Source organism: Saimiri boliviensis, chromosome 6, assembly GCF_048565385.1.
Source record: "Saimiri boliviensis isolate mSaiBol1 chromosome 6, mSaiBol1.pri, whole genome shotgun sequence".
Taxonomy (NCBI): domain Eukaryota; kingdom Metazoa; phylum Chordata; class Mammalia; order Primates; family Cebidae; genus Saimiri; species Saimiri boliviensis.
The window spans coordinates 23,101,935-23,124,038 of record NC_133454.1 but is presented as its reverse complement, the minus strand read 5'-3'; the positions used below and the strand labels follow the sequence as shown (position 1 = coordinate 23,124,038).

The 22,104-nt window shown below is 42.8% G+C and overlaps 1 protein-coding gene across 1 annotated transcript in view; it reads right to left on the bottom strand.

Annotated features, from left to right (window-relative positions):
* The window catches only part of GAB2 (GRB2 associated binding protein 2), a 213,073-nt gene that overhangs the window by 25,552 nt on the left and 165,417 nt on the right, over positions 1–22,104 (bottom strand). The window contains exon 3 of the mRNA XM_039462224.2: positions 9,460–9,703. Within this exon, the coding sequence (XP_039318158.1) occupies positions 9,460–9,703 (244 nt within the window). The remainder of the gene's footprint in view (positions 1–9,459; positions 9,704–22,104) is intronic.

Sequence of the window (22,104 nt, the reverse complement as noted above, 5' to 3'; positions counted from 1 at the left end):
TTGGATGTTTGCCTTACAACAGATATCAAAACTATTTCAAAATGGATCAAAGACCTAAACGTAAGAGCTACAACTATAAACCTCTTAGAAGACAACATAGAAGAAAAGCTTCATGACTCTGGATTTGACAACGATTCATTGAATATGATAGTACAAGCACAGGCAACAAAAATACAAATGGATAAATTGAACTGTATCAGAATTAAAATACCTACATTTCAAAGAACATGATCAGCAGAGTAAAAAGCCAATCTATAGGAGGAATATTTGCAAATCATATATCTGGTAAGGGTTTAATATCCAGGATAGGTAAAGAACTCCAACAACTCAACAACCCCAACAAAAATCAAACAACCTGACTAAAAAATGGACAAAAGACTTGGAATGGACATTTCTCCAAAGAAAATACACAAATGGCCAATATAAACATGAGATTATACCACTAATTATTAGGGAAATGCAAATCAAGGCCACACTGAGATACCAAATTACATCTACTTTATTAAGGAAAAAAAAAAAAAGGAAGTTATGCTAGCAAAATGGTTAACAAGAAACCCTTAGTGCTTGTCCCCCTCAGAAAGACAGGCAGAACAATGAATAAACAACTACATTTTAGCAAAAATAACTGAGGGAGGGTCCCAGAATGCATCAGAGGAGTAAAAGAAACTCAATGACCACAAAAACTTGGGATGATCACAGAGAGAACAGAATGAAACACACTGGGCCTTCATCACTCCATGCAAGATCAGCTTGGAACCAGGAGGAACTTCTTTTAGTGGGAAAGTTGGCAGGAGGATCACAGCAACTGCCATCAACACCTTGGACATCTCAGACCTCTCCACTGGAGTCCCCTGAAGTCCTTGCAGGCACTAAGCTCAGTGAAGGAGTTGCCTAGGGTCCACATAGCTGAGTTCCCCCAAGAGAAGGAGCCAATACCATACCCCATCCCCTGTGGTCCAGGTGGCTCCTGTGCTATGCCATCTCGGAACTGAAACTATGGTTGGAGTGTGTCTTGCTCCAGGGGTGAGTGGCCATGGCTCCCTTTCATTCCTGAGGCTAAGCTGCAGCTGAGCCATCCTAGCCCTGTAGCCTACCATTCCAAAGCTGAGCTATGAGCAGCTGTTACACCCTTTCAAGTGGGGTCAAGCAGAAGTAAAGCTATTCCACCTACTCCTTTCCCCATTCCCTTGGGTCAGAGCTGAAGCAGTACACTGTCTTCTGGGAAAAGAGAATCTTGACTGCTCAGAACAGTCATGGCTCCACAGTGCCTAAGCTGAAGCCAGTGGCTACATCCCAGGAAACATTGCATTGGCTCCCCAGTGGTCAGACACCCTAGTACCCAAAATGACATGGTGGCCTGCATTCCAAGGAAAGGATGCCTGGGCTGCTCAGAACAGTCACACCCTCCCAGGCCTGAGCTGAAGCAGCACATCACCCCCTGGGGAATGGGTGCCCTAGCTGAGCTGAGCAGTGGTACATTCCAAGGCTGAGCTGATATAAGACCCTGAGTCTCAGGGAAAGAGAGCAGTGCCTGAGCTGAGACACCCTGCCCTACAGGGCAAAAACTCTAGTGCCTTGGTTTCTTGGAGCTGCATTAGTCCCCTACAGTTTGAGTGCTGAGTCATCCCTCTCCCTGGAGAGTGGAGTCATTGCTGTGCTGTTCCCTGCCCCTCTATGGCCCAAAAGACAGCTGTACTCTGCCATTCCGGGGTATTTGCTAAGCCTAACGAGGGTCCAGAGTCACTGCAACATAGTCTATCATCCCGAGACCCAAGTTTCCATTGAGCCTTACTGGCTCAGGTTCCCAAATTCAAGCTGTACCCTGCTCCCTGAAACCAAACCTCCCTTCTTCCCCAGGGTAAGGCCAGTTCTGTGCCCTGCTTACTGGGGGTAGAACCACAACTGGTCCCATGAGCCTGAGCTGCTAGAGGGTTCAACAGAGTCATAGATCCTGGCTTGGTGGACAGTCCACATCTAACCCTGCTACAGAGAGTGAACCTGTACCCCAAGACTCAGCTGCCACAACAGGTTCATGAGACCCTGAGCTTAGAACCCCAATCCCACATAAGCTCCAAGCACCAGTACCTAGAACCCAGTACTGCTGGAGCGACTTGTAGATCATGCCAGACCTGACACCAAGAGGGATACCCTGGATAAGTCTCCTCATTGTGGGGAAAATGAGAATAGAAAGACTCTAAATGCCCTTGACACTAAGGACATTAACAATGTCCTCTGCTACCACTGCTGCTGCACAAACTTCTATAGTCTAGGCCACTGAGGCACTCACAGTTTTTATTAATGTTAAACATAGGCAAAGAAGCTGCATGCAGACTATACTATTGCATCTATGTGGAAACACACTCACCACACTCTTCTCAACTGGAACGCTAAAAACCCAACTGCAGGTGAAAGTCTTTAAGAAATCCACTGTAGAAAGCCTGGAGGAGGTGATCTTTCCACCAGAAGCATGGACATTAACGTGAGAACACAAGAAACACAAAGAAGTAAGGAAATATAACACCAAAAAAGCACCGAAGAAACTCTGGCTACTAACTCTTGCTAGTAACAGATCACAATGAAAAGGAGATCAACAAATTACAGAAAGACAATTCAAAGTAATGATAAGAAAATTCAATGAGATACAAGAAAATACAGACAGACAATTCAAAGAAATCAGGACAAAGAATTCACATATGAACAAAAAATTAAACAAAGAATGAAAAAAAACAAACAAATTCTGCAGCTGAAGAATTCAATGCATGAAATAAAAAACACAACAGAGCACTTCAACAGCAAATTTGATCAATCAGAAGAAACAATATCTGAACTTGAAGACAGGTAGTTTGAAATTACCCAGCCAGAAGGAAAAAAGGAATACAAATGAAAAGAATGAAGAAAACCTGCAAGATTTATGAAACACCATTAAGATGGACAGGGAGAGACAGACTCTAATATAATCATAGTTGGAGACTTCAACACCTCACTCTCAGCATGGACAGACCACCTAGATGAAAAATCAACAGGGAAACATTAGATTTAAATTGCACTTTAGACCACATGGACCTAACAGAATATTTCATCCAACAGCTGCAGAGTATAATTCTTCTCATGAGCACATGTGACATTCTATAGGACAGACCACATGTTAGGCCACATACAAGTCTCAAGAGATTTTAAAAGAAATGACGTCACATCAAGCATCTTTTCTGACCACAGTGAAATAAAACTAGAAATCAGTAACAAGAGGAAGTTTCAAAATTATACAAATACATGGAAAATTAAACAACATGCCCTTGAATGATTAATGAATGGGTCAATGAAGAGATTAAGAATGAAATTTAGAAATGCCTTGAAACAAATGAAAATAGAAACACAACATACCAAAACCTACGGGACACAGCAAAAGCATTAGTAAGAGGGAAGTTTATGGCAATAAATGCTAATATCAAAAAAGTAAAAAATTTTCAAATACACAACCAAACGATGCATCTTAGGGAAACAGAAAAACAAAAACCAAACCCAGAATTGGTAAAAGGGCAGGGAAAAAAAGATCAGAGCAGAAATAAAATTGAGAAAAAAAAATATAAAAGATCAACAAAATGAAGTTAATTTTCTCAAAGAATTTAAAAAAAAAATCAACAAACCAGTAGCTAGACTAGCCAAGAAAAAAAAAAAAAAGGAAAAAGATGCAAACAAATAAAAAATGAGGCTGGGGGCAGTGGCTCATGCCTGTAATCCCAGCACTTTGGGAGGCTAAAGCAGGCAGATGATCACTTGAGGTCAGGAGTTCAAGACCAGCCTGGCCAACATGGTGAAACTCCATCAGGCGTGGTGGCACACGCCTGTAATCATAGCTACTCGGGAGGCTGAGGCATGAAAATCGCTTGAACCCAGGAGGCAGAGGTTGCAGTGAGCTGAGATCGCACCACTACACTCTCCAGCATGGGTGAAAGACTGAGACTTGGTCTCAAAAAAAGAAAAAAAGAAAAAGAAAAACGAGGATGGGCATGGTGGCTCACGCCTATAATCTCAGCACTTTGGGAGGCTGAGGCAAGTGGGTCACTTGAGGTCAGGAATTTGAGACCAGCCTGACCAACATGGTGAAACCCAATTTCTATTAAAAATACAAATACTGGCCGGGTGCGGTGGCTCGAGCCTGTAATCCCAGCACTTTGGGAGGCCGAGGCGGGTGGATCACGAGGTCAAGAGATCGAGACCATCCTGGTCAACATGGTGAAACCCCGTCTCTACCAAAAATAGAAAAAATTAGCTGGGCATGGTGGTGCGTACCTGTAATCCCAGCTACTCAGGAGGCTGAGGCAGGAGAACTGCCTGAACCCGGGAGCGGAGGTTGGGGTGAGCCGAGATCGCGCCATTGCACTCCAGCCTGGGTAACAAGAGCGAAACTCCGTCTCAAAAAAAAAAAAAAATACAAATACTACGGGCATAGTGGCACATGCCTATAATCCAGCTACTCGGGAGGCTGAGGCACAAGAATTGCCTGAGCCCAGGAGGCAGATGTTGCAGTGAGTGGAGATCATGCAGCTGCACTCCAGCCTGGGTGACACAGTGAGACTCTGTCTCAAAACAAATAAAAGAAAAAGAAAAAGGAGACATTATAACTGATAGCACAAAATGCAAAGGATCATTAAAGATGATTATGAACAACTCTACCCCGACAAATTAGAAAACTTAACAGAAATGGATAAATTCCTGGACAAACACAACTTACCAAGATTGAACCAAAAAGAAATGGAAAACCTGAACAGACTAATCATGAGTAATGAGATAGAATTTGCAACAAAAATCTCCCATCAAAAACGAAAAAGGGCCCAGCTAAGACCTCAAAAGCACAGTCAAAAAATAGACAAATGGCTGGGTGTGGTAGCTCACATCTGTAATCCAACACTTTAGGAGGTCAACATGGATGGATTACTTGAGGTCGGGAGTTCGAGACCAGGCTGGCCAATGTGGTAAAACTCTGTCTGTATTAAACATACAAAAATTGGCCAGGTATGGTGGCACATGCCTGTAGTCCCAGATGCTCAAGAGGCTGAACCAGGAGAATCACTTGACCCTGGGAGGCACAGGCTGCAGTGAGCCAAGATTGCACCACTGTACTCCTGCCTGGGCGACAGAGGGAGACTCAGTCTCAAAGGAAAAAAAAAAAACAGACAAATGGGACTATATTAAACTAAAAGTCTTCTGCACAGCAAAGGGAAACAGAGTGAAGAGACAACCTACTGAATGGGAGAAAATATTTGCAAGCTATTCATCTGAAGGAAGGTTGATATCCAGAATATACAAGGAACTCAACTCAACAGCGAAAAAAAACCCAAATGAGCCAATTAAGGGAAATTAGCTGAAAAAAGATCTCTCTCAAATGAAGACATAAAAATAGTCAACATGTATATTTAAAAAAAAAAAAAAAGCCGGGCGCGGTGGCTCAAGCCTGTAATCCCAGCACTTTGGGAGGCCGAGGCAGGTGGATCATGAGGTCAAGAGATCGAGACCATCCTGGTCAACATGGTGAAACCCTGTCTCTACTAAAAATACAAAAAATTAGCTGGGCATGGTGGCACGTGTCTGTAATCCCAGCTAGTCAGGAGGCTGAGGCAGGAGAACTGCCTGAACCCAGGAGGCGGAGGTTGCGGTGAGCCGAGATCGTGCCATTGCACTCCAGCCTGGGTAACAAGAGCGAAACTCCGTCTCCAAAAAAAAAAAAAAAAAAAGCATGCACGTTCACTTACAAATGAGAAAGAAAAATAAAACCTGCTGATCTCTCATCAGAAACAATGAAGGTCAGAAGACTGGAATGGTATCCTTTAAATGCTGAAAGAAAATAGAACTGTTATTCTGGAATTCTATACCCAGCAGGATCTGTCTCAAAACTGAAGATGAAATAAAGAAATTTCCAGATAAATGAAAGCTGGGAAAATTTCTTACCAGGCCACTCACAGGGCAAGAAATGGCAAAAAGAGCTCTTCATTCCAAAGAGTATGAAAACCTTACTAGACATTGTTTGATTTTTGCTTTTAACACTTACACATATTTTAAAGAAGTTAAAAGGGAAAAATAATCTTTCATAGTTACACAGGTATTTACTTTTTTTTTTTTTTTTGAGACAGAGTTTCGCTCTCGTTACCGAGGCTGGAGTGCAATGGCGCGATCTCGGCTCACCGCAACCTCCGCCTCCTGGGTTCAGGCAATTCTCCTGCCTCAGCCTCCTGAGTAGCTGGGATTACAGGCACACGCCACCATGCCCAGCTAATTTTTTGTATTTTTAGTAGAGACGGGGTTTCACCATGTTGACCAGGATGGTCTCGATCTCTGACCTCGTGATCCACCCGCCTCTGCCTCCCAAAGTGCTGGGATTACAGGCTTGAGCCACCGCGCCTGGCTGGTATTTACTATTTCTATTGCGCTTCCTTCATTCCTGAAAATCCAGGTTTCCTTCTTGGAATCCAGTACCATTATCCTTCAGCCTGAGGAAATTTCTTATCAGTTTTTAAAAGCAGATCTCTTGCAAATGCTCTTATTTTTCCTTTAGCTGAGAATGTCTTAATTTTGTTTTCATTCCTGAAGGATACTTTTGCAGAACACAGACTTCTAGGTTGGCAGAGGGTTTTTTTCATTCCACTAGTTTCAACTAGTGTTTTCCTTTATTACATGGAATGTTGTTTTAATAGGAACTTTGAAATCTGTGTCTGGTAATTACAACACCTGGGTTATTTTTAGGTTGGTATCTGTGACTTCCATTGAGAATGGGTTATATTTTTCTGGTTTTTGGCATGCTGAGACATTTTGGATTATAGATCCTGAATGCTATGAACATTATGGTGTGTAGATGCCAGGTTCTGTTATAATCCCATGGATAAGTGATATATTTATAGGAAATCAACCTGGTTAGGTTCAGACTGCAAGTTCTGTCTCTCCTCCTGTGTATGGTAGCTCAAATCTTCATTCAGTTCACATAGCCTTCATTGCACTCTTTTGGGTCTGTCCCACACATATGTAGCCCAGGGTGATCCTAAGATTCATATAGTTTCATTCCCAGAGTTAGAAGATCCCTTCTCCAGCTCTCTTCATTCTAGGATACTTGCTCCTTCCATCCCCCATGGGACTCCTCTTCTGGTTCCGCTATCCAGAAAGATGGGGTTTTTATGGTATTTTAGCCATTTGCTCCACTGTGCTACTTTGTGATGGCGCCCAACTTGGAGGCAAATCCATGAGAGACAAAAAGTTCACCTCTGTGTAGTCACTTCTCTATAATTTTTTCTCTCCTTTACAATCTATCTCCTGTTATTTATTTTTCAGAGTCTTTGGGTATTGCACTTTGGATTTTTGTCCAGAGTTTTTAGTTGTAATCAGTGGGAAGGAAAGCCTGTGGCGGCTTCTGCCACCATAGTGGAACTGGAACTCACCAATTCTTTTTCAGAGTTTCTATATCCATCCTAAAATCAACCATCTCTTCATCTGTTATATCTATTATGTCCCATAGATTAAAAAATGGACACAATTATTTTAAAGTCTTTGTGGGCTGCATCTAAAACCTGGGTTTATTTTGATCTGTTTCTAGATACCAAGTTCTCTCAACTATGAGTTAATGTATATGGTTCCTTCATATGTCTAGCATTTTCTCATTGTATACTGAATATTCTGGATATGTTATTGGAACATGATAGGAAAAGCGATGTAAACTGAATTTCACTTCTTTTAAGAGTCAGATCTCTTCCAGTTTCTGCCTGATTTTTTTTATTGCTCTTTAAGCCCTTCAAAATATTTTTTAATATTTTGTCCAGAGTTTGTAATTACTACAGTACATTTAGCATGATGCAAGCTACTCCACTACTACTAGAAAATATATAGTCTTTCTGGATTTAGGAAAGCTTCCTTCCTACCCTCCAACTTACCTTGGAATTCTACCAACACTATTTGAGCTTATTTTCTCCAAAAATCTCCCTGAGATCCTGCTCATTGTCCTTTCATTCCCTTATCCACACAAATGAAAACAACGACAGAGAAAATCAGGGCTTGGTCAAAAGCCTACAGCAATGTGACCTCCCCAGTTGCAGAAAGTTCTACCTCTTCTACTAGGTTATCCCTCTACAACACGGATTTATTCCAATATTTATTATGCACCTAATGTGGGCCCCGTCTTCAAATAATAGTAATATATTAATATAAAAATCCATACTTCAACACAGAAAGTTCCAAATGCTGTGTGAGAGAGAATAAAAAACTGCTGTGGTGATTCAGAGAAAAAATGAATTCCAGGTAGGAAGATTAATAGAGGTTTCACAGAGGAGGCAGGGGTGTGAAGAGTGGGCCCCAACTGCTCATTCAAGCAGAGATGTTTCCATGTTCTCTGATGCTTCAGAAGGAGTGTTGGTGGAGTGTTGGTGGTATAATTGTTAATACTATATAAAGCTAATACTTAAAGTGTCATCTGTAGACAAGCTGCACTGGTATCATCTGGAGTTTATCAGAAAGGCAGGATCCCAGGACCTAGGCCGGGCTTACTGATTCAGAGTGAGCATTTCAACAAGACCTTTAGGTGTTTCACATGCGCGTTAAACTCTGCAAGGCACTACTGCTAAGTACTTTGCCTTTCACTAGAACTATGATTTTAAGACCTCACAGTCTCTGCTCCCAGGCAATTATATATGTAGTAGAAGGGGATGGGGCATAAAAAGAACAGGTAAAATGTACTTACTCTCTACTACTATTTTATGTATGTTTTATTATTTTACACCCATTAATAAGTCTTTGAATTAGTTATTCCCATTGTGAAGACAAGAGAACATTGAAGGTAAATCTGGCTAAATAATTAGCCCAAGATCACAAAGAAAGTGGCAGAACCTGATTCTGAACCCATATCTGACTGACTCCAAAGCCTGTAACATGCTTTTCATTATACCACAGTGTCTATCTCTGGTCATTGATTCGGGAGAATCAGGTACTATTTTCAGCTTTGCCACTAACTAGTTCAGTGACTTTGGCTAAGTCACTCTATGTTTTTAGGACTTAGCTCTTCATGTATAAGTTGATGGAGCAAAAGTGAGATATGGATTTGTTCAACAATGTTATGGTTTCATAGCTATACTTTTAAGGCCAAGAAGTAAACTGATTGTTTTTTTTTTTTTGCAATCCCGAAACTCTATCCCCCAATGCCTTCGTCCCTGCCTCCAAATCAAACCCAATTTTTTATAGCATGATTTTTGATAATAGGAGGTTTCTCTGGAACCCAGTTTTCACTGTGTAGCAACACAGATGACACCAATAAAATATGAAGGCTACAGAAGCAAAAAATTATAGACACGTCATAGATGTGTTTGCTTACCTGAAAAGAGAAACTGTTTTGCTTTCTTGTCTTTAGAATTAAAAAGGCAAGGACTGAAAAGTACTAGGCCCTGTGAGCAGTCACTAATCCACCTAATGGCTGTGGCAGTCTCCTACCTTGCATTTTCTGCTCTTCGGCTTATGCACTGGTGCAAGTAGAGATACTCCTGAGGCGCACTGGTGGACAAGGTGGGCTGCACGTGGTTCGACACGGTGGGTTCAAACGTGAACAGAGTTGGCTGGCTGGAGTGTGATGGGGCTGAGGATTTGCGTTCTCGGAGAAGGTGCTGGCTAGAGCTGCTGAGCTCAGCTGGAGAAGAGCGGGGGCCATGTCCGGCTGAGGAAATGTTTCTCAGGGAGTCTGTGAAAAGCAGAAATACTCCGTGAATGAAAAAGGAAGGAAATATATCCTTATCCCAAAGTGGGTTGTCAGAGGAAGAAAAAAGATTAAGAGCAGAGGCAATAATCCAGCAGTAGTGTTCTCTCCCTCTCACAAACCTGCCCCTTGCTGCCCTCCCAGAGGAGGGCTGAGACCTCCTGGCCATCTTGGCTGAAGAAGAGATCCTCTGTACCTCTGTACTGCTTTTGGGGTAGCCCAGAGGAGACTTCCTATTACCATCTGGGCCATATCTGCCCCACTTCCAGGAAGTATGGCTACCTGTATGTAGTCTAGGAGTGTGACCCTGACGCTCAGGCAAGGTCTGCCTCTAGAGCAATGAGTACTACACCACCTTCCCACTCTTTGGTGGCTCCTGCTGCATCAAAGGATGAAATCACGTCTTTTGCTGCAACATGGATGCAGCTGGACATCATTATCCTGAGTGAATTCATGCAGAAACAGAACAAATACCCTCATGTTCTTGCTTATAAGTTGGAGCTAAACACTGGGCGCACACAGACATAAGATGGAAATAAAGACACTAAGGACTACGTGAGCAGGGAGGGAGAGAGGGGGACAAGGCCTGAAAAACTACCTTTTGGGTACAGTGTTCACTATTTGGGTGAGAGGATGAAGAGAAGGCCAAACCTCAGCATTAGACAATATGCCCATGTAACACACTTGCATATATACCCCTGGCACCTGAAATACAAGTTGAAATTTAAAAAAAAAAAAAAAAGAAATTTAAACATCTAATTACAGGGGGAAAAAAGGTAAGGCTAGCTTTGTTAAAAGAGGCTTTGCTGGCCGGGCGCGGTGGCTCAAGCCTGTAATCCCAGCACTTTGGGAGGCCGAGGTGGGTGGATCACAAGGTCAAGAGATCGAGACCATCCTGATCAACATGGTGAAACCCTGTCTCTACTAAAAATACAAAAAAAAAAAAAAAATTAGCTGGGCATGGTGGTGCGTGCCTGTAATCCCAGCTACTCAGGAGGCTGAGGCAGGAGAATTGCCTGAACCCAGGAGGTGGAGGTTGTGGTGAGCCGAGATCGCGCCATTGCACTCCAGCCTGGGCAACAAGAACGAAACTCTGTCTCAAAAAAAAAAAAAAAAAAAAAAAAAAGGCTTTGCTTACTGAAGACTCATTAATTGAGGCTCTGAACTGTGCCTTTCTGCATTAATGATAAAAGCACAAATGTATTTGGAGTTGTCCCTTAATACTGGATCCCAGCTGCTCCTGCCTGGCCTCCAAAGACCTCCAAGGATATCTACATTCCCCACCACCCACCAGTCCCTGCTTATTGGTGTTTTTCTCTCTTATCTTCAGCTCTACTCTGCTGTGTTAGAAAGTGAGGTGCTAAGGACAGATAATAACTTTTAGGGCTACACCCTGAGCCAAGGGCATTATTCATTTGGCTGGCTCTCTAAGCTTAGTCCAAATTTCTTAGCATAACATACAAGGCTTTTCACAGTCTGACCTACTTCCTGCTTTTCTCCACCCATAAACAAGGCATATGGAAGGATCATCAGTCCCTGAACACACCAGCCTCTTTTATGATTCTTTGTTTTGCCTTATGCTGTTCCTTCCACTTGGATTTCATCTCTACTCTACTGGCAAACTCATACACAGACTTTAAGACCCTACATGGATATCACATTCTCTCTGAAACCTTCCTGTACTTGGTTCTTCTTCTGTGTGCCAACAGCACTTGGCCCATGCTCCCATTATATCCATAGTCACTATGCTTCCTTAACTAGCCCATGGCTTTCTGAGAAAAGTGACTGTGATGTTGTTACCATTACAGTCCCAGCATTTACCTAACAAAGGCAAGGTACATAGCAGGTTCTTGGTTCATGTCTGCAGACTAAGCAAACGCATTCATTCAGCATTTAAAAATTCCACTAGTGAAACTTCTTGTTCAAAATAAACGAAAGTTTAAAGATGTAATTTTAGGCAGTACGACAGCTGGTGGAATAACATATTTTGGTGGTGGTGGTGGTGATTTTCTAGTGTTATTCAACATATATCAGAGGGGACACAGTTTACCTTCCATTCCCTGTCATCTGACCTATTTCAGGCTGTATCCTTTTTATGGCCCTAGGAAGGATCACCAGCTTATTAATGCTCTACAGTATTAATTACTCTCCAGGCATTTCTGGTGCTGGGCAGGACACCTTCTGCCACTGTACAACAGAAAAAGCTGATGGGCCTCCAGGGAAAAACTGTTCCACTGACAGCTGTATTGACCTCCAAAATGAACTCCCATTACAGGTCTTGTAGTAAACTGGACATTTGTTAACAGAATCGATGGCTCATTACTCCATTAGATTTGCAAGATGAACTCTCTAACAGTGCAGGAGAGAGAATGTACACTATGGGATAGAGTAGCCACAGGGCCATGGAAAGAATACGAGCTACTGCCTAAGAAGACACAGGGAAACTGCAAAAAAACAGGACTCTGGTGAGATTCTGTATTCTCTGTTACTTCATTGGACTCCTCTTCCTTTGCCTGCCCCTTCAATGGAGGCACTCCTCAGGGCTCCACTCTGCACCCTCCTATAGCTTCTCTGTCCCGCTGGAGATTCTCCAGGGGGTAACCCTGTCTACTCTCACAGCTTCAGTTACCAACTAAGTGCTGACAGCTCTCAAATCTTCATCTCTAGCTCAGTTCTCTCTCTGGGGCTCCATGTTGTATATCCCTCCACCTGCTGAGCACCTCCATTCAGATGTCCCATAAGTGGGACAAACTCAACTATCTAAATTGACCTCTTCATCACTCTTGTGTTCCCTTTCTCAGTGAGGTCCAGCATCACCAGCCAGAAGTCTAGGCATTTTCTAGGACTCTTCCATTTCTCAGTAACCATGTCACGTCATTATGTCACTGGCCTCCTTAACACTCTTCTGTTATACTTCAGATGACTTACAAAGCTCTGCCTCTTTTAGAGACATGGTCTCACTCTGCTGCTCAGGCTGGAGTGCCATGGTACAATCATAGCTCACTATAACCTTGAACTCCTGGGCTCAAGCAATCTTCTTGCCTTAACCTCCATGAATAACCAGGATTACAGGAATGCGTCACCAGGCCAGGCTAATTTTAATTTTTTTTTTTTTTTTTTTTTGTAGAGACAGGGTCTCATGATGTTGCCCAGCCTAGTCTTGAACTTCTGCCCTTAATGAATCCTCCCACCTTGGCCTTCTAGAGGGCTAGGGCTAGGATTATAAGCCCTGTACCCAGCCTCTTTTTTTAAAGCCATTTTCCTACTTATTTCTTCAAATTTGTTGCTTACACCTGTACTTCCCTATGTCTCAAATGCAATTCCAGGAAAATACCAACCTCTCTCTCACCACTTTGTACATCAGGCTATAAACACAGTGATGGCAGAGATTTTCAAATGGCTTTATCCTCAGCATTAAGCCCAGGGTGTGACATAATTCAACGAATACATGTTGATCAAAGAAAGCACAGACCATAAGAAATCATTATTCCTCAGTAACATTCACTGACTCCTCATTGCCTTCAGGATAAAGTTGAATTTCCTTAGTCCCACAAGAAATGCCAGTTTGACATCACCTACTTATCCTGTCTTGTCATAAAATGCATCCTTCATGCCCCCTATGTTGAAAGCTTTGGCTGTGAGTATAAATAAAAGAGGAGTGACCGATCCTCAACATCCTTAAATAAAAGAGGAGCCCCTGCCTTGAGCTCAGGTTGTGGAGTCATATCTGTGACTCAGTCTATTTAGTTATATACTTAGGGAAGTCACTTCACCTCTCAGAGTCTCAGTTTTCTTATACAAACCAACATAGGATGGCTGTAAGGATGAAAAGCATGAAATACACACAGGGTCTGGAAAACCTTGAATGTCATAGGTACATGAAACACTTTCTAGTCACTTATGTACAGAACAGCCCCAGCCATGGTACGTACTCAATATGTATTTGTTGACTGATTATACTGAAAGAATGAAATAATTTTCCCTGGCACTCACATCCAAATATGTGTGTTTCTTGTGGTCAAAATCGAGAGGTTTTTTTTTTTTGAGACAGAGTCTCGCTTTGTCACCAGGCGCCAGGCTGGCGTGCAGTGGCGCGATCTTGGCTCACTGCAACCTCCGCTTTCTGGGTTCAAGCAATTCTCCTGCCTCAGCCTCCTGAGTAGCTGGGACTACAGGTGTGTGCCACCACACCCAGCTAATTTTTGTATTTTTAGCAGAGACGAGGTTTCACCATGTTGGCCAGGATGGTCTCGATCTCTTGACCTCGTGATCCGCCCACCTTGGCCTCCCAGAGTGCTGGGATTATAGGCGTGAGCCACTGCACCTGGCCAATCAGAGAGGTTTTAGTGGCCTGTTAACAAGAGTAAGTAGGAATTAGGGTAAATTGGGCCTTCATTCAACAGAGACTTGGATTTCTATTCTACCAGCATAAAGCCATGTCAGTGAAACTAGCCAGCTCCATCTAATGGTCTGCAGCTTGGCCGGTGCAGTAGCTCATGTCTGTAATCCTGATGCTTTGGGAGGCAGACACAAGAGGGCTACTTGAAGTCAGAAGTTTGAGACCAGCCTGGGAAACACAGTGAGACCAGTCTCTATCAAAAATTTAAAAATTAACTGGGTGCGGTAGTGTGTGCCTGTAGGCTTAGCTACTCAGGAGACTAAGATGGGAGGACTGCTTGAGCCCAAGAGATTGAGGTTGCAGTGCGCTATGATCGCACCACTGCATATCAGCCAAGATGACAGAGCGACACCTTGTCTCTAAAAGAAAAAAAAAAAGTCTGTAGCTCTAGAAAAATTCTTTCAAAGCTGTTTTGACACTAAACTTTGCCAAAATCCCACTTCTGCTTGCAACTTTAAAAAGATCTCTGCCTGAATTTATGTGATTTTATTGGTGTCTATATTAGGTTGACTAGTGTCCTTCGAAAACTTTTATCTACCTAGAACTTCAGAATGTGACTTTATTTGAAAATAGGGTCTCTCTAGACATAGCTAAAAGGAGATCATACTGGATTAGGATGGGCCCTCATCCAATGAACTGGTATCCTTATGAAAGAGACACAGAGACAGAGAAATACACAGGCAGAATGCCATGTGACATATGGATCAAAGTAGAGACTGAAATGATGTATCTACAAGCCAAGGAATGCCAAGGACTGCTGGCAGCCACCAGGAACTAAAACAGACTTTCCTTAGAGCACTCAGAAGGAACCAATACCACCAGTGCCTTAATTTTGGGTATCTTCCAGAACTGTGAGAGAGTAAATTCTTGCTGTTTTCATCTACCCAGTTTGTGGTAATTTGTTATGGCGGTCCTAGGAAACCAATATATACCATAAAACCTGAAACTTCTAACAAGTTTTCTTGCTTATCTCAGGAAAAATAATTACAAAGCTGAATTTAGAGACAACTTTTCTGAAATAAGATTTTCCTGTTTTGGACCCTGAAGGCACAATACCCCTGCTACCCTTTCCTCCATGGTTCCAACCCCTAATTCTGATGAGCTGCCTGCCCCCCAATAGATGAGGTTCCGGGAGGTGCTATGTCACTTTCCTCATCAGTTGGAGGCAAGAGCTTCAGCCACTTTGGGTTTGGTGGTGTTTTGGTTTGCTCACTGAAAGCTGCTTCCTTCAGATGGTTTGCCTTTGGTAAGTGGAGTACGTTCTACATCTCCATTCTGGACACGGTTGATTCCTAGGGCTGGTACTGCTGTGATTCATGGCTCCTTCACCCCTCAGGGTCACTCCCTATAATTAAAGTTTTTCAAATATACCTCCAAACATTTCATAGAACAAAAGCTACATGATGTGGTGCATGTAACAGAAAAAAATGTATTAGGCTAGTAGTGGAGAGATTTGGCTCTGTTCCTAGATCTGCCTTTAGATTGCTATTTGACCTGGAGCAAATCACTTGGCCTCAGTTGCTTCATCTGTGCAAAGGGACTATTACTATCTAGGAATACTTGCCCTGTTGTTTATCATAGAGGGTTGCTGAGAGGATTGAATGAAAACAAACACACTAAAAACTTGCACATGAATGTCCATATCAGCATTATTCGTGACAGCCAAAAAACGGAAACAACCCAAATGTCCTGATGAATGGATAAACAAAATGTGATATATCCACACACTGGAATATTATTTAGGCATAGAAATAAAATACTGATATAGATTATCTTGATGAACCTTCAAAATACTACACTAAGTGAAAGAAGCCAATTGTAAAAGACCACAGATCATATGATTTCATTTATGTGAAATATCTAGAAGGGGCAAATCCAGAGAGACAGAAAACAGATTAGTGGTTACCTGGGGGCAGGCATGGGGGAGTGAGAATAGATCTAAGTGGGTTGAAATTCTACTCCCATTGAGAGAACCTCATGCATCGACAGGAGTCAGAAGACCAGGAATCCAGTTCCAGCTCTGCCATTAACTAGTTGTGAGATCATGTGTGGTCTCTAAGCTTTAATTCATAACTATCAAGTTTCAGAGGATAATTCCTACCTGTCTGTCTCACAGGGTTGTTTTAGGAGGTGAATCAGATAAGGGTTTGGAAGCAAATCCATGCACATACATAAGGTGTTAATAGGATTTGTTTTTATTGCCTGGGTACCCCTTGAGAGAAGAAAAGAATGGCGAAAAAAAGGGAAGACATTAAATAATGTGTAGCTGGGCTGTTTTGGTACTTTTTGCTATGTAACTGACCTTCCTAATGACCCAAGACACAAGAAGAAAATGGAGGTTTCTAGACTCCTGGCCTGGGCTTCTATCTCCAAGTCTAGACTAAAGATAATGCCCATAAATGTCTGAGTCAATCTGTTTTCTTTTAAGCAGGGTTTTTTTTTTTCCTTTTCTTTTCTTCCTGGCTTCTTTTTAGGGCCTTCAGAATCACTCCCCTTCCTTTCCACAATCACCCCTGGGAAGCCTGCCCAGCATACAAACACTCCTCCCACCTCCCTGCAAAACTCTAGAACAGGAAAGCTCTGAAGGATTTCAGCCGAGGAGCCCAGCCCAGCCCAGCCCAGCCCAGCCCAGCCCTGCCCTGCCACCGACTGGCTAGTGATAACATCAGCAGGAAAGGGGAGGTTGGCGGGAGTTTCTGGAAAAGATGACTGGCCAAATAATGACTAGTTCCCTTATCTCAATGCCCTTTTCATCTTTATCCCTTTTCTCCCCAAAATTTTCCCCACCCTCAAGGCTCAGTGGGTCTCAGAACCCATAAAGTGGAAAACCAAAACTCGTGTTGGAGCTGGATTCAAAGCCTGGCTCTGCTAACTCCTAGCTCTGTGGCCTTGGAGATGATAATAAACCTTTTCAATTGTCACTTGTTCAACAGGGGTACGTATTTTGCAGGGCTGCTGTGAGGAATAGAGATTTAATATAAAACATTTAACATAGTTCTTAGCCACTCCTATTGCTCCTATTCCTGGAGTACACATGGAGCTGGTTGAGACCTTGAGATAGGCCAAGAGGTACAAGCTGCTTTCCAAGGCATGATGGATGCTTGGAAGATAACAGTTGCAATTTTAGTTTTAGTCACACTTATGCTTTGTTTAGGTGGTATATGGGGAATTAATGAGAACCAAAAGAACAACAGTGATTATGATAATCACAGCTGCCATTTACTAAGCACTTACTATGTGCCTCTAGTCTGCCTTCTAAGGTACACGTTATTACCTCCTTTTTTTTTTTTCTTTTTTTTTTGATGAAGAAAAACTGGCTCAGAGATGTCATTAACAAACTCTGGGGTCACACAGCCATAGCCTAGATCTGAATCAGATCTTACAGTCTCCAAAGCCAATTCTTTTCATCTGTGTAGAAGAACAACTCCAATAGAGCCCTATGCAGTGAATGGTACTAGGGAAGGAAAGTTAAATATGAGGAGGGGGGGGTCCAGGTCTAGCTCTACCCACTACTGGCTGAGTGAATTTGGGCATACCATTTCATCTTCCAAGGCTTGCTGTGCCTATTTACAAAAGGAAGAGGTTGGATTAGATCAGGGATACACATAGAAGTTATCTCTGGGAAATGTACATGCAGAGATCTGGTCCCACCTCAGACCTCATGAGTCATATTTACAGAAATTTAGATTAGGATCCACTGATTTGGTTTTAACAATTGCTGTTTCTTAATTCTGGGGCAAAGACAGAAGGATTAGGGCAGACGTCCCCAAACTTTTTACACAGGGGGCCAGTTCACTGTCCCTCAGACCGTTGGAGGGCCGCCACATACTGTGCTCCTCTCACTGGCCACCAATGAAAGAGGTGCCCCTTCCTGAAGTGCAGCGGGGGGCCAGATAAATGGCCTCAGGGGGCCGCATGCGGCCCGCGGGCCGGGCCGTAGTTTGGGGACGCCAATCTCTACTGAAAATAGGGCAAAGCAGGCTTTGAATGACAAATGAAAGAGCAAATACTTCCAAAAATCTTTCACTGGATCATCAAAATTGCAAACTGATAAGCATCCATGTTCTCACTGGCCCTTCACATTATCTATGGCTCCAAAGGAACAAGGTGTAACAAAAATAACCCCAGTGTGGACTTCCCAGACACGGGTTCTGAAACTATTTTTTTTTTTCCCTCAGTAAGAAACATATACTTAAAGGTTTGTTTTCTTAAAAAGCTTCTTAGAGTTGAATATATAAAATTTATTTTTTTTATTTTTCTTTTTTTTTTTTTGGAGACAAGGTCTCGCTCTGTTGCCCAGGTTGTAGTGCTGTGGCACAATCACTGCTCACTGCAGCTTCCTGGGCTCAGGTGATTCTCCCACCTTGGCCTCCCAAAGTGCTGGAACTACAGGCGTATACCACTGTGCCTGGCCTGAATGTATAATCTTTAAATAGCACATATAATATATGAATCAATGTTATAGTTCCATATTACAGGATAACCTTTTTGATTTTCACAAGTTTATAATGTTTTCAACTGGTGTTTTTTCCTTTTAAACTTTTAGGTTCGGGGTGCATATGCAGGTTTTTATGTAGGTAAACTTGTGTCACGGAGGTCTGATGTACAGATTATTTCATCACCCAGGTACTAAGTCTAGTACCCAACAGTTATTTTTTTCTACTCCTCTCCCTCCTCCCACCCTCTATCCTCTGGTAGGTCCCTGTGCCTGTTGTTCCCCAATTTGTGTCCATGTGTTCTCATCATTTAGTTCCCACGTATAAGTGAGAACACATGGCATTTGGTCTGAAACTATCATATTACAGGGGCTCGAGCAACACTTTTAATCTCTTTATACCTCCTTTTCCACATTGTCAAATGCCAAAGAGAACACCTACTCAACAGGGTTCTTTTGAGGATGTGCTGATATGAAATACAGGTAAATGGTAATTATTAAACACTCAGTAAATGGCTGTTGGCCTGATACTTTTCCCATCATTTATTACTAGAAGTGGAATGGTGTTAAAATTCTAAAAGTTCTAATGCAGAGCGGATGACGAAAGAATTTTGAAAACAATTTTATAGGATTCTAAGGGGTATGTGATCCCTGCAGAAAGCTCATTGAAAAACAAGGAGCAAATGAAGAATCCTAAATACTAAAGCAGGTGGACAGGTGCTGAGGGCAAGACTGGATCCACAGCTCCAGGTCACTTTAACTTTTTTTTTTTTTTTGAGATGGAGTCTTGCACTGTCACCCAGGCTGTGGTGCAGTGGTTTGATCTTGGCTTACTGCAATCTCCACCTCCTGGGTTCAAGCAATTCTCCTGCCTCAGCCTCCTGAGTAGCTGGAACTACAGGCGTGTGCCACCATGCACAGCTAATTTTTGTTTGCTTTTTTTTTTTTTTTAGTAGGAACAGGGTTTCAACATGTTGGCCAGGATGGTCTCGATCTCCTGACCTTGTGATCCGCCAGCCTCAGCCTCCCAAAGTGCTGGGAATACAGGCATGAGCTACCGTGCCCGGCCACTTTAACTCTTAATCATAAGCCTAAAGTTTTTTAAGAAGGAATAATTCTCTAAGTCCTTTGGCATATATCATAATTTTTGCCAGAAGAAATTCATAAATTTAAGGCCTAACTTAAAACAGCTCCCCTTTACACAGTAACTCATACAATATGGTAACTGGAAAAGGTGCCCAGAGCTCAGCCTCTCATTCATCACCACCCTTCTCCCATCTCTCAAATCTCTCACCTACAGTTTGAGAAACTGTGGCTCAGAGAAATAAGGCTTGTCCAAGGCCACACAGAAGGTCAGCGTGAACCCTGGAATCAGAATTCAGATCTTAGTACAAGAGCCCTTTCCGTGAACCAAAAGATATATCGACGTGAAAGAAGATGTATTATCTGTAACGCGGGCTTGCGGGTAAGAGAAATCAAGACATGAGATCTGATCACCAGAACACTGGCTGACCAGACCCGTTATTTGTTGTGAGTTTATAATATCACTCATTATTTGCACAGTAAGTAAACATTTGCTGGCTCAAAGTACTAAACACTAGTATAAATAGATCCCTAAGTTCAGAAATATAAGTTTCCTAATGTTTACAAAAACTATAAAGCAGAGGAAGAAAAAAGGATAGAGACAGGCAGTAACATGAGATCCCACGAGACCTTTCTGGGCCTACCATTCCCCATTTCCCTTGCAAGGGAAGACTCTGAGAAAGAACACCATCTCCGCTTGAGGGAGAGCCAAGTCAGAACATCCTGACCTTGATGCATACAATCTCGTGGTATACATTAGCAGAAATTGATTCTGTGAAAAACACAGAGGAAAGAGAGTGAGTGACTGTAGCTTAGTGGCACAGCATATCCTTTTACAACCTTCTTTGGCCTGAGGCATCTCATTTTAGAGATGCAAATGCCTTGCTTCCCAAAAGCCCTCTAGTTAGAATCAATTATGCCTTCTAATTTTTTTTTTTTTTTTTTTTTTTTTGAGACGCAGTCTCATTCTTGTCACCCAGGCCGGAGTGCAATGATGTAATCTTAGCTCACTGCAATGTCCATTGCCCAGATTCAAGCGATTCTCCTGCCTCAGCCTCCTCCCAAGTTGGGATTACAGGCACCTGCCACCATGCCCGGCTAATTTTTTTTTTTTTTTTTTTTTTTTTGAGACGGAGTTTCGCTCTTGTTACCCAGGCTGGAGTGCAATGGCGCGATCTCGGCTCACTGCAACCTCCGCCTCCTGGGTTCAGGCAATTCTCCTGCCTCAGCCTCTGGAGTAGCTGGGATTACAGGCACGTCCCACCATGCCCAGCTAATTTTTTGCACCTTTAGTAGAGATGGGGTTTCACCATGTTGACCAGGATGGTCTCGATCTCTTGACCTCGTGATCCACCTGCCTCGGCCTCCCAAAGTGCTGGGATTACAGGCAATTTTTGTATTTTTAGTAGACATGTAGTTTTACCATGTTGGCCATGCTGGTCTCAAACTCCAGACCTCAGGCGATCCGCCTACCTCAGCTTCCAAAAGTGCTGGATTACAGGACATGAGCCATTGCACCCAGCCTATGCCTTCTAAATCTTTTGTAGTACTTAATTTTGCTGTTTATTCTAGTTGGGAATTCACAAATTTGTCATATAAAATGAGACTATAACCTGTTAGAAGCCAGGATCCGGACCATCTTTTTTTCTCTGATGGTGTTTAGCACAATGTTCTATGCTTAGAAAATGTTCCAATTAGAACAATGAGGTCCCAGCCCTTTGAGAGGCAGAGGCAGGAGGATCACTTGAGCTCAGGCATTTCAAGACCTCTCTCTCTCTCTCTCTCTCTTTCTCTCTCTCTCTCTCTCTCTATCTCTCTCTCTCCCCACCCCCACTGAGGTGAGAAGATCACTTAAGCCCAGGAGGTTGAGGTTGCAGTGAGCTGTGACCATACCACTGCACTCCAGCCTGGGCGACAGAATGAGACCCTGTCTGAACAAAAACAAAAACAAAATCAGAAGGAGGAGATCTTCAATAAACATACTAGATCAGCAAGGTTTGTTGGAATTTCTCCTCCCTGGGTTAGAATGAATGAATGACTAGCTCCAGGATCCAAATGTAAACAGTTCTTTAGGGTAGAACAAATTGTTATCACTTAGTGAGGTTTTCTGGGCTGTGTGTATTTCTATTTGGGGGCAGCAAGTCTATAGTTAGCCATGCACTGTACTGTTCATTCAAGAGAGGTCAGGTTACAAGCTTTGTTTACACCTAACCCCTCAGTTGTGGCAGACCCTTCTCCTGCTCCTTCACATGGGGCTTGGGTTGGTTAGGTGGTCCCTTCAAGGATTCATTCATATTTGAAATGAAGCACTCTTGTCACTAGGGTCAGGAGCACATACTGTAGGCACAACTGAGCTGCAGGCCAGCCCCAAAGTGTGGCCTATGCTCTCTGAGCTTATACTGCAGTCAGAAAGAACAAACTTATATTGAGAGGAGCACTTCTACCCTCCCCAGGGAACTCTGGGAACAT